This window comes from Myotis brandtii, unplaced genomic scaffold (assembly GCF_000412655.1).
Source record: "Myotis brandtii unplaced genomic scaffold, ASM41265v1 scaffold600, whole genome shotgun sequence".
Taxonomy (NCBI): Eukaryota; Metazoa; Chordata; class Mammalia; order Chiroptera; family Vespertilionidae; genus Myotis; species Myotis brandtii.
In genome coordinates, this window is record NW_005370273.1 from 345,979 (window position 1) to 358,969 (window position 12,991).

The 12,991-nt window shown below is 41.4% G+C and overlaps 1 protein-coding gene across 3 annotated transcripts in view; it reads left to right on the top strand.

The window, feature by feature from the left end:
* The first annotated feature begins 636 nt into the window (after positions 1 to 636).
* The window catches only part of SAP130 (Sin3A-associated protein, 130kDa), a 102,068-nt gene continuing 89,713 nt past the window's right edge, over positions 637 to 12,991 (top strand). For all 3 annotated transcript variants that reach the window (XM_014550401.1, XM_014550404.1, XM_014550402.1), the window contains exons 1-3: positions 637 to 803; positions 10,119 to 10,354; positions 11,565 to 11,723. In XM_014550401.1, coding sequence (XP_014405887.1) covers positions 692 to 803; positions 10,119 to 10,354; positions 11,565 to 11,723 — 507 coding nt within the window. In that variant the 5' untranslated portion in view covers positions 637 to 691. The remainder of the gene's footprint in view (positions 804 to 10,118; positions 10,355 to 11,564; positions 11,724 to 12,991) is intronic.

Genomic DNA, 12,991 nt, shown 5'->3' on the forward strand with positions numbered 1-12,991 from the left:
GGCTGTCCTGGGGCTCCCGGACGCCCGCTCCCGCTCCACGTAGCCTCGGAGGCCCGCGGTGTCTGGAAACTGTTCTCCCGTCTCAGCGGGTGGGCTTGGGGCTGGGAGTGGGCTGAGGGCGAATAGGGATGTCCACAGAGCTGGGCTTGGAGGAAAAGGGAGTGCATTTTAGAGAAAGCGTGAAGGTCTCCGGTCCCTCTGGCTCTGAGGGGGTCTGTGAAAGCGAGCAGAGGAAATCCGGTCAGGGAGCCGGTGCAGAAGAAAGCTCTTGGGAATTCCTCTCGGATCAGGTCCTACTGCGAGGCTTCTGGTTCTTAGGACAGGGCATCTCCCCTCCGACTCCTGCTGCTCCCCTTGCTTGTGAGGGTTACAGATGCACACCTGCTGTGTTAACGTGTTGTGGCTGTTGTGCAGGATTCAGTGTTGATGTTTTAGTGTGGCAACCCTAAAAAATATTTGTGGAGGGCCAGTATCCCCCAACACCATGTTAAACTTACGTACATCCAAAATTACAGAATTTAGTTCATTTCCACACTGTATATTGATCACAAGTAATTGTTATAGATGAATAATGCTGCAGTAATTGTTTCTGAGGGGAGATATAGATACTAAAGATACTTTAATTTTTCATTATAGATTCTAATCTCAGAATCCAGTAATAACCATATGACTGTATGCACTGCAGGTGGAAATGAGTTCTCAACAGTTTCCTCGGTTAGGAACTCCTTCCACTGGGCTAAGCCAGGCTCCTTCGCAGATCGCCAGCAGTGGTTCTGCAGGACTGATAAACCCAGCAGCTACAGGTGAGACCTGTGATATTCTATATTGCTTCTGTTTTAAGAATATTGCCAGTTTTCTCATTAAAAATTAGCAAATTTCTTCTGGGATTTTAGTAAAGACTAGGTTATCAAATTTAAAGAAAGGATATGTTACAATTCTAATTTAAATTTAAGCAAGTCTTTTTTTTTTCCCCTGTTTTAATCACATCATTCATGTACTAGTGTATACATGAAAGTTATAGTAAAGCATGCCTGTGTTAACGTAAAAAAACCATTGAAACCTGTAAAGAATTTTTGTGAGTTTATTTGAGCCAAACTGTCGACATATGCCGGGAAGCAGAACCTCAACGAATTGAGATAGTGCTCCGGAGAATGGCGGGGTTACATCCGTATTTATACATTGCAATCAAAGGAGGAACATAGGTGGGTTACATGAAATTCATTGGTGACAGATTAAGGAGGAGGGATAAGCAAAGCAGGGAACACCCTGGGATTGGATAAAAAGTAAAATGATGGACACATACTTAGGTGGGTGCAGGAACAATTAACATGATGATGAAGGAATTTGTGGTATCTGTCCTGGGGCCCAGCAAATTTGGTTGTGCCCCAGGGGCTCCAGATACAGGGAAGTCACAAGTTACCCAGACATTTCAAGGGTATGTTATCATAGATGCAAAAAGACAGATAGGCTCAGTTAGGTAAAGGTTGACCTTATCAGTGAAGATACTGGCCCAGGACGTAACTGCCCACCATAACTGCTTTTAGTTAAAGTTTAATTTCAGACCATCGTTTGTGGTGACTTTAGGTCTCCGAGTTTGCAAGACTGCCATGCAGGCCTCCCCTGAGCCTGTCAGGTCAGCATGTGGCCCCTTTCGTCCACACCTGCAAGAACTATTTATTTTTTATTTTTTTATTGTTTTATTGCTTAAAGTATTACACAAAGTATTACATATGTCTCCTTTTTCTTTCCCGTCCTTGACAATCCCCTGGCCTCCCCTACCCCCAAGGAACTATTTTTATAGATGTATTGATGCCTTCTCATTTACCTAAGGCCCAGAGATATGGTAATAAGAGCCCAAAGGTGGGTCAGGCATAGGCCTTGTTTTAGAGGTCAGAGATGCTGCTAAACATTCTACAATATGCAGGACAGTCCCCCACAGCAAAGAATTCAGTTGAATTAACAGTGCTGAAGATGAAGAACTCCAAATAGTCTCGTTCTCTTTAGATATCAAGTAAAAAGATGGTGCTGCAAAGGGAAATGAAGCACTTTTTCTGTTTATTTTTCTTTGCTACCTGATTGCTATGTTCTTTATCATGGTAAATGGTACCACTGTCTACTCATTGCTCAAACTAGGAACTCAGGCATCATCTTTAATTGCTCTGTCTTTGTCTCTTGCCTATGAGCTCTGGCCTTTTGTCTAATGTTTCAGCCTCGTTTTCCATTGCTTGGCTTCCCTCTGCCAACTTAGTTTTTGTTACAAATTTATTTTAGTTCTGTTTATTCTTGAAGTAACTTTAAGCAACTCTATGCCTCCTGCATAATAGTATCTATCACATTTTCTGAACTCATGGTAACAAATTCTAGGCTTTCTTGACCTTGAGAATTTGAACATTCTGTTCCTTTTGCCACAATCTTGCTTCTTCCTTTCCACGCTTATTTGTCTGGCTAATTCCTGTTCTTGAGGTTTTGAGTCAGATGTCACTTTCTCTAGGAAGCCTTTGCTGACTCCCATGATCCACAACAATTGATTTAGGATCATGTCTGTCTCCTGCATTTTTGCTAACCAGTGTAGGGCACAAAGTAGTAGTCAGCAAGTTATTGTAGAGCAACTGAAAAGTGCCTTACTCCTTCAATATTTTTACACTATTTTGTCTTTGGTATAAGTTCACAACAGAATAATTTAAAAGAGCATAGCTAAGAATATTTTTGAACATCTCTTCTTTACATGGAATAATATTGCTCATTTTAAAAGCTGTCAGCAATAATTGCACTCAGATTTTGTTGAGAAGGAAATCATTGACGCAGACCAAAGTTGTCTATAATTTCAAAGTTCAGACATATAGATTACAACAATTCTCTATTGCTTCAAGATTCTTTTCTGGTAAAAAATAAACTGAAATCGAGAACTCCAGATGTCTGGAAGGAAATGATGAATGTTTCCAAAAAGAGCTTAATGGTAGATGGTCAGTACATTATATCTTTTTAAAAAAATATATTTTTATTGATTTCAGAGAAGGAGGGAGAGATGGAAACATCAGTGATGAGAGAGAATCATTGATCGGCTGCCTCCTGTATGCCCCACACTAGGGATCGAACCCATAATCTGGGAATATGCCCCCCAACCTGAAATCAAACCGTGACCTCCTGGTTCATAGGTCGATGCTCAACCATCGAGCCACGCTGGCTGGGCAGTACATTATATCTTAATGAAATTGTCAACAATCAAAGTCTTCCTGAACAAATAGATTTGGGGGAAAGTTATGAAATTGTCCATTTCCCTTAAAATTTTAATTAGGGGAAAAAATCTGTCTAGACAGTGGGGAAGGTTAAAAATTGATAATGAGAGACAGAAGTAAAACTGCTTTTATTCACAAACAACATGATCGTGTATGCAAAAAATCCTAAAGAATGTTTGTAACAAGCTGTTAGAACTAATAAATGAAATTAGTAATGCTTTCAGGATAAATGTTTAATATACAAAAATCAATTCTAGCCAAAACTGGTTTGGCTCGGTGGATAGAGTGTCCGCCTGCGGACTGAAGGGTCCCAGATTCGATTCCGGTCAAGGGCATGTACCTTGGTTGTGGGCACATCCCCAGTAGGGAGTGTGCAGGAGGCAGCTGATCGATGTTTCTCTCTCATCGATGTTTCTAACTCTCTATCCCTCTCCCTTCCTCTCTGTAAAAAATCAATAAAAATATATTTTTAAAAAAATCAATTTTATTTACTAGCAATGAACAATGAAATTTTTTAAATGTCAGTTACAGTGGTATAAAAAAAAAAAGCCCACAGAAAAGTTAGGGACATGCTAACAAAATATGTGTAAGACCTAAGATTAGAAAGATACGTAAAACATTGCTGAGAGAAATTAAAGATCTAGATAAATGTAAAGATCTGTCATGTTCGTGGATTGGAAAACTCAGTATTTTTTTTAATAGTATGTTTTTTTTGCGGGGGTGGGGGGGGAAACATCGATTGGAGGCTGTCTCCTACAATGTCTGTCCCTCCCGCCCCCAAGATCAAGCTAGCAACCTTTCGGTGCGTGGGACAACCAGCTGAGCCACACCAGCAAGGGTGGAAAACTCAGGATTTTATTTTTTTCGTTAATCCTCACCCGAGGATATTTTTTTCATTGATTTTTAGAGAGAGTAGAAAGGAGCGGGAGAGACAGAAACATCTATGTGAGAGAGACACTTCCGATTGGTTGCCTCCCACATGTGCCCTGACCAGGGCCGGGAATCAAGCTGCAACCGGTAAGTGCCCTTGACTGGAATTGAACCCAGGACCCTTCAGTCCACAGGCTGACCCTCTATCCACTGAGCCAAACTGGCTAGGGCAGAAAACTCAGTATTTCTTTTTTTTTTTTTTTAATGTATTTTATTGATTTTTTACAGAGAGGAAGGGAGAGGGATAGAGAGTTAGAAACATCGATGAGAGAGAAACATCGATCAGCTGCCTCCTGCACACTCCCTACTGGGGATGTGCCCGCAACCAAGGTACATGCCCTTGACCGGAATCGAACCTGGGACCCTTGAGTCCGCAGGCCGACGCTCTAGCCACTGAGCCAAACCGGCCAGGACGAAAACTCAGTATTTCTAAGGGATCACTTCTATCAGAGGGATCTATAGATTCAAAGAAATTCTAATCAAAATTTCATCAGGCTCAGTGTAAAAATTGACAGCCTAAATGTAAAATTTGTGTGGAAACCTAAGGACCTAAAATAAAATAGGCAAAGCAGTTTTGACTAAAAAGAGAAATTTGGAGGATTCTGCTACCTTACTAAGACTTGTTATAGCTACACTAATCAAGACAGTGTAGTTTTGGCATAAAGATAGAAATATGTATCATTGGAACAAAGTAGAAATAAATCCACAAATAATGGTCACTTAATTTTTAACAAAAGTACATAGGTAATTCAATAGGGAAGTGATAAAAAAAAATAAGGAAGTGATAGTTGTTTTCAACAAAATAATGCCAGAACACCAAAATACACATGGAAAAAAATGAACCTTGACCTTTACCTTCACCATACACAAAAGATAACACCAAATGTGTCATCATGAATCTAATATAAAACTTAAATTTTCTAAAACCATTAGAGAAACTGTTTGCAACCTTAGAGTAAGCAAAAATGGCCCTACATCACAAAAAAAAACACTGTATAAAGAAGGAACTAATACCTTACAAATGACTGCTTGTCAAGACACTGTTAATAAAATAAAAAGGTAAGCCACAGATTGAGAGAAAATTTGCAATAAATGTATCTACAAAGGACTTATATTCTAAATTCATAAAGAACTCTTGTAACTCAATAGTAAAAAGACAAACATCCTGATTGTTTTTTAATGGGCAAGTATTTGAATAGAAACTTTACCAAAGACTCTTTTTTAATGTCAAATAAGCACATAAAAGATACTCAGCAGAATTAACCCTCAGGGCAGTGCAAATTAAAACCCCAGTGGGAAACACGACCATACACTGAAGTCACTAAAATGAAAAGACCACCAATACCAAGCTCTGATGCGTCTACGGAGCAAGTAGAACTCATACATTGTTGGTAGAAATGCAAACAATCTAGCCACTTTAGGAAACAGTTTGTATCTTATAAAATTACATAAACACACATTTACTATACAACCCAGCAGTCCCATTCATAGGTATTTAGTCAAGACAAGTGAAAACATCTCATACATACAAAGACTTACCCTTCAATGTTTATCAAAGCGTTATTTATAACTAGAGGCTTAGTGCACGGATTCATGCACTGGTGGGGTCCCTTGGCCTGGCCTGCAGGGATCGGGCTGACACCGGCCCCATGCACGGGTTTGTCCAGGGTGTGTCCGGCTCGTGTCCAGCCTGTCTCGCCCAGTCCCAATCAGAGCCAGCCGGCCGGGGAGGGACTGCAGGAGGTTGGCTGACTGGGGAGAGACTGTGGGAGGGCTCCAGGGTGTGTCCAACCTGTCTTTCCCAGTCCCAATCTGCCAGACCCCAGCAGCAAGCTAATCTACCGGTTGGAGCGCCTTCCCCCTGGTGGTCAGTGCACGTCACAGCGACTGGTTGACCGGTCAGACACTTAGCATATTAGGCTTTTATTATATGGGATAGCCAAAAACTGGAAACAACCCAAATTTTCTCACCTGGTGACTAGATAAGCAAAGTTTGCTTTACCCACTAAATGGAATACTAAGCAATAAAAAGAAATAAACTTACTGGTATACACAACATGAATGAGCCTCAAAAACATAATAGAAAATCTAGACACAAGGGACCATGTCTTGTGTGATTTCTGTTTATATGAAATTCCAGAAAAGACAAAGCTGTAGTGATAGAAAACACATCAGTGGCTTTTAACCCTTTGAGTGCCAACCAATATCCTAGGAACTATGCTAAAATTGCCAAGGCATTTTTGCTGATTTTACAGCAGTTTAGGAAAAAAATTATGAATCGCAAGTAAATGAAGTTACATATTCAATATCTTCCTCAAAATCGTCATCTTCACAGCAAGAATTGACATTTAGCAATATCATCATCACTAATAAAAGCAGACTTAGAACTGGACACTGCAGGAGGAGCGCCATAGCGCTCTTGGCGAAAGACAGGAGGAGCGCGATCGCACTCCCTGGCACTCTAGGGGTTAAGGAATAAATGGGAGGAAGAGAATTCCCTGCAAAGGGCCATGGTTGAACTTGTTAGAGTGATGGGAAATGTTCTATATCATGATTATGGTGTGTTCCAGTAATATGTACTCTTGTAAAAATGTACCTAATTTTAAACAAGGAATTAGTGGATTTTATGTGTGAATTGTACTTCAGTAAGGCTGATTTAAAAAATGGGGGAAAAGTCTGGCTGGTGTGGCTCAGTGATGGAGTGTCAACCCATGAACCAAGAAGTTGCTGGTTCTATTCCTGGTCAGGGCACATGCCCAGGTTGCAGGCTTGATCCCCTATAGGGGGCATGCAGGAGGCAGCCAATTGATGATGTTTCTATCTATCCCTCTCCCTCTCCCTCTCTCAAAAAATCAATAAAAACATTAAAAAATTGAAAAAAGATATAAGCATATCCTTCACAAAGGAAGATATATATGAATGGCTTGTGATCACATAAAAATTAAACATTACTAATCGCCATAGAAATGCTCAAAAACCACAGTGAAATACCCACTGCATGTCCAGTAAAATGTCTGTATCAAGAATTGGTAAGGATGAGAGCACACTGCTGGTGGGAACAAAATAGCAACTGGTCAACCAGTAGACTTTCTGCCCCCTGATGGTCAGTGCACGTCATAGCGAGTGGTTGAGCGGCCTTAGCATATCATTAGCATATTATGCTTTGATTGGTTGAATGGACGACTGGACACTTAGCGTATTAGGCTTTTATTATATAGGATAGGATTGCACTTTAGTAAAGTTCTAAAAATCAAAATTTAGAAAAATCTGAATGATCTGGGGAAAGTCAATATATGGCAAAATATTAAATATATATCCATCTTTTCATCTAACACTTGTACTTTTGGAAAATTTTTCCTAAAATCATTGAATAAGGACTCAAAGTACATATGTAGCCCAGCCAGTGTGGCTCAGCGGTTGAGCATCCACCCACAAACCAAGAGTTCTATTCCCGGTCAGTACACAAACCTGGTTGCGGGCTAGATCCCCAGTGTGGGTGTGCAAAGAGGCAGCCAATCAATGATTCTCTCATCATTGATGTTTGTATCTCCCTTTCCCTCTCCGTTCCTCTCTGAAATCAATAAAAATATATTTTTAAAAGTACATATGTATATTCATCCCAGAGATTTGTTAACAGCAAAAATTTGGAAATAACACAAAAACCCATCATTGATATAATGGTTAAAAAAGCTATAGCAAATGTATATAATGGAATTCCATTTAGCATTTTAAAAATGATGCAGAGCCCTGGCTGGCTGGCTCTGTTGGTTGGAGCATTGTCCAGTACACCAAAAGGTTGAAGGTTTGATTCCTGGTCAGGGCACATACCTAGGTTTCAGGTTTGATCCCCTGGTGTGTGTATATGAGGCAACCAATTGATGTTTCTCTTTCACGTCAATGTTTCTCCCTTTTCCTCTCCTAAAACCAATAAACATATCCTCAGGTGAGGATAAAATAACAATAACAACAATAATAAAATAAAATGATGCAGAATATTTTTTTCTATCACTCAGCAGTTTCATTCCTAGGTATATATCCAATAGAAATGGATCACAGGTTCACCAAAAGACATGCAGGAATATAACTAGCACTATTATTCACAATAGGGGAAACAAATCTAGCTAAATGCCTATTAACAGTAAAATGGATAATTTTTTTTTATTCATGCAATGGCACACTATACTGAGTTTGAAAGATCTATAACTACGTGTAATAACATGGGTGAATCTCATACCTGTGAGTGAAAGGAGCAAGACACCACAGTGGGATAACATGGGTTCTGATTCTATATAAAGTCCAAAAACAGACAATATTAATCTATTGTGTTAGAAGTTGATGAATATGCTTGGAGGAATAAGAACTGGAATTGGGCTGGACAGAGGGGTTCTGGGAAACCAGGAATGTCTTGCTTTTTAAAAATCGTATATAATAAAACCCTAAGTTGCAAATCAACCGAAAAGTGGACTGACTGGTCGCTGTGATGCGCACTGACCACCAGGGGGCAGATGCTCAATGCAGGAGCTGCCCCCTGGTGGTCAGTGTGCTCCCACAGTGGGGAGCACCGCTCAGCCAGAAGCCTCCAAGGCATTGCTAAGGAGCAGCGAGCCCAGCTTTAGGCTGGCGAGTGCAGCCACGGTGGCGGTGGCGGTGGCGGGAGACTCTCCCGCCTCCATCTTTGCTGCAGGTAGGCAGTAAGGAGTGTCGGGTCCTGGACTGCAAGAGGGCGCAGGCAGGGCTGAGGGGGGACCTCTAGTACATATATATTTATTATATTTATTAAAATTTCGTGCACTAGGGCCTCTAGTACATATATATTTATTATATTTATTAAAATTTCGTGCACTAGGGCCTCTAGTACATATATATTTATTAATTTCAGAGAGGAAAGGAGAGTGAAAGGGAGATAGAAACATCAGTGATGAGAGAGAATCATTGATCAGCTGCATCCTATATGCCCCACACTGGACAGATCCCACAACCCAGGCATGTGCCCTAACTGGGAACCGAACCGTGACCTCCTGGTTCATAGCTTGACGCTCAACCACTGAACCACTCTGGCTGGGCTGTTGTGTTTCTTGATTTGGGGTGCTGGTTACTCAGGTGTATTCAGTTTGTGAAAGTTCATTGAGCTGTACAATTAACATTTATGCACATGTCTTTATGAGGGTTTTATTTCAGTTAAAAAGTTAAATAGCCCTGGCCAATTTGGCTCAGTGGATAAAGCATCGGCCTGCAGACTGAAGGGTCTTGGGTTCGATTCCAGTCAAGGGCATGTATCTCGGTTGCAGGCTCCATCCCTGGCCCCAGTCGGGGTTTATGCAGGAGGCAACCAATCAATGTGTCTCTCTCACATCTGTTTCTCTCTTTCTATCCATCTCTTAAGATCAATGAAAACATATCCTTTGGTGAGGATTAAAAGAAAAAGAATCTGAATGAAAAAAAAAAGCCTTCATTAAAAAACAAAACAAAGTAATAATAATTTGCCCCAGACCAGGGATCAAACCTACAACCTAGGTTTGTGCCTGACCGGGATTGAACCCTCGACCCTTCAGTGTCTAGGGCGATGCTCCAACCAATTGAGCCACACTGGCCAGGGCTTAGATTATCTTTTTAATGTTAGTTTTTATAACACTTTAAATAAATATTTCAAATGAAATTATATCATGTATTGCACTTTCAGTAAGTTGAGCTCATTTTAGTAGTTGTCAAGTCCTTTGTTCATAGGAAAGGGAAAGCCACAGGAACCAAAATAAGTCCTGTGTCTCACAGGTGTGACTTTTGGTTTGCTCTCCATCAGGGGAACTTAATGCCCAAATTCTCTTAAGAAAACCTTGCAAGGAAATTGTCAGTTTATCAACTGAAATTAACTGCAAGTTCCACTCTTGTATATGCTGTTAAGTTAACTAATATTGGAAAGGTGTGACATGCTGTGTTACCTTATGTCTTTACTAGTCAACGATGAATCTACTCGAGATGCTGAAGTCACTGCCAGGGAGCACGTGGGTTCCAGCAGCTCCCTCCAGGCCCGTGAAGAGAAGCAAGAGCCCGTTGTGGTGAGGCCCTACCCACAGGTGCAGATGCTGTCGACACACCATGCTGTCGCATCGGGCACCCCTGTCACTGTGACAGCCCCACCTGCACATCTGACGCCTGCAGTGCCACTCTCATTTTCAGAGGGACTTATGAAGGTAATGGAGAGGTTTAAAATTTCACGTTGAACCAGAGCTAAAGACTGGCTGTAATATTGCTGACAGTTTTTACAAAGTTTTAGGCTGTATCCTAGTATCATAGTTTGTTTTGACCTATCAGTTCAGCTCTTCTCTGGAACTCCGAGTTCTGCTGTTCTGCAGTGTCTAGTCTTGTGCGGCTGAGCAGTTGGCATCACAGGAACTTTTCCAGTACTCATTTGACATTGATTTTATTCAAGTTACAGACATGCTAACTCAGTTTTTATCTTGGAATGGCACTCTTCTGCAAGGTTTGGTTTAGTTTTATTCCTCACCCAAGGATATGGTTACTGATCTTTTTTAGAGAAAAAGAGAGAAACATCCATGTGAGAGGGAACATCAGTTGGTTGCCTTCCATACATGTCCTGACTGGGGATTAAACCCACAACCTAGTTGTGTGTTCTGATGGAGAATTGAACCCATACCCTTTCAGTGTACGGGAGGATACTCCAAGCCAACTGAGCCACCTGGCCAGGGCCAAGGTTTTATTTTTTGTGTGTGTGGGGTTTTTTTGTTTGTTTTTTAAAATATATTTTTATTGATTTCAGAGAGGAAGAGAGAGAAGGAGAGAGAGATAGAAACATCAATGATGAGAGAGAATCATTGATCAGCTGCCTTCTGCACGCCCCACACTGGGGATCGAGCCCACAACTCGGGCATGTGCCCTTGACTGGAATCAACCCTGGGACCCCTCAGTTCCCAGGCCGATGCTCTATTCGCTGAGCTAAATCAACTAGGGCCTAAGGTTTTATTTTAATAGCTTGCTAATTTGGAGATATAGGAGAATATTGCCTTGTATATTGCCTTGTAGTTATGTTTCAGTTACTGTGAGTTTTGTTTACTTCTGCTCAACCTTGGGGGAGGCAGCATTGTATAGAAGAATGTAGGCTGTGAGCCATACAGATCTGGGCTTTATTCCCCGTTCCAGTTGTTGCTCTATATGTGGCTTTGAGCAAATGACTTAGACTTGTTTTGCATGTTTCCTCATCTGTACAATGGAAATGCTAATACTCCAATGGAAACGCTATGATGATGCGAGAGAAAACATATAAGGCTTCTGGCATCTTTCCTGGCACTCTCCAGGGTGGACTTGTGGACTTTGAACTTGAGAAGGAAACACATTGCTAGTCAAACGTCACTGATCATGTTTCGTGTGCTTTTCTGTTGGCAGCCGCCTCCGAAGCCCACGATGCCGAGCCGCCCCATTGCTCCTGCTCCACCTTCTACCTTGTCACTGCCCCCCAAGGCCCCAGGGCAGGTCACAGTTACCATGGAGAGCAGCCTCCCGCAGGCCTCAGCCATTCCCGTGGCAACAATCAGTGGCCAACAGGTTTTTTCCCTCTTAATCTACTGATTTTCAAACTGAGATGCCCAACTGTTTATCATTATTTGTTGAATGCCAGCAGTATATTAGGCACTGTACTAAGTAAAAAATTAAAGTCATTTGTATCTGCAAGAGGAAGACGGTAGATTTGAGAGAGAAGTAGCTACAGTGAATAAAACCAATATGCACAGTGGTCTTTGTCATTTAGCCAGTAGATATTGAGATCTGCTATGTGTGAGGCACTACCTTCCCTGAGATACAAATGTAGATAAGACAGTCCATGTCCTTGCGCTCAGAGCCCCTTGCGCTTGGTTGTAGTTCAGAATTTGGGCGGGTTGAGAACTCCCACAGCAGTCGTGCTTTTCTAGGTTTTGCTCTGAGGACAGCAAATGTGTATCTCTTGAGTGACTGGCGGGTTCTCGCAAGGAGCCCACCAATCACGAACAGTTATTTATTTTTAACCCTTTGAGTGCCAACCAATATCCTAGGAACTATGCTAAAATTGCCAAGGCATTTTTGCTGATTTTACAGCAGTTTAGGGAAAAAATTATGAATCGCAAGCAAGTGAAGTTACATATTCAAAAACTTAAGGAAACCTTTACTACATTGACATATTTAGCAATATCATCATCACTAATAAAAGCAAACTTAGAACTGGACGCCATTTCGAAGCTTTGATAGCGCTCCCGGCACTTTTGGCGAAAGACAGGAGGAGTGCGAATTGCGCTCCCCGGCACTCTAGGGGTTAAGTCTTGTGGGGGTTTTTGGTGTATGTGTATTTTTGGGTTTTTTTAATCCTCACCCAAGGATACTTTTCCATTGATTTTAGAGAGCATGGAAGAGAGAGGGAAAGACAGAGAGAAATATTGATGTGAGAGAAACACATCGATTTGTTGCCTCCTGCATGTGCCCTGACCAGGGCCTGGGCCAGGGAGGAGCCTGCAACCCAGGTACATGCCCTTGACTGGAATCGAACCTGGGACCCTTTGGTCTGGAGGTGAACTCTCTATCCACTGAGCCAAACCGGCCAGGGCTTGAAGTCTTGTGTTTTAACTTAAATTTTTTTTTTGAAAAGGTAATCCTTATGCATAATATATACAGTATTTGATTTACTTAAATATTTTAAATTACCAATGGAGAAAAACTAAATCTCAAAACTATCCCTTTAAGTTTTCAAGAAACAAAATTGGTATTCCAAAAAGATGCATTGTGTTTTACTTTTGTCCCATTGCTGAGTACTCCCAGAACCCAGAAGTTACCCCTTCCACCCGCCC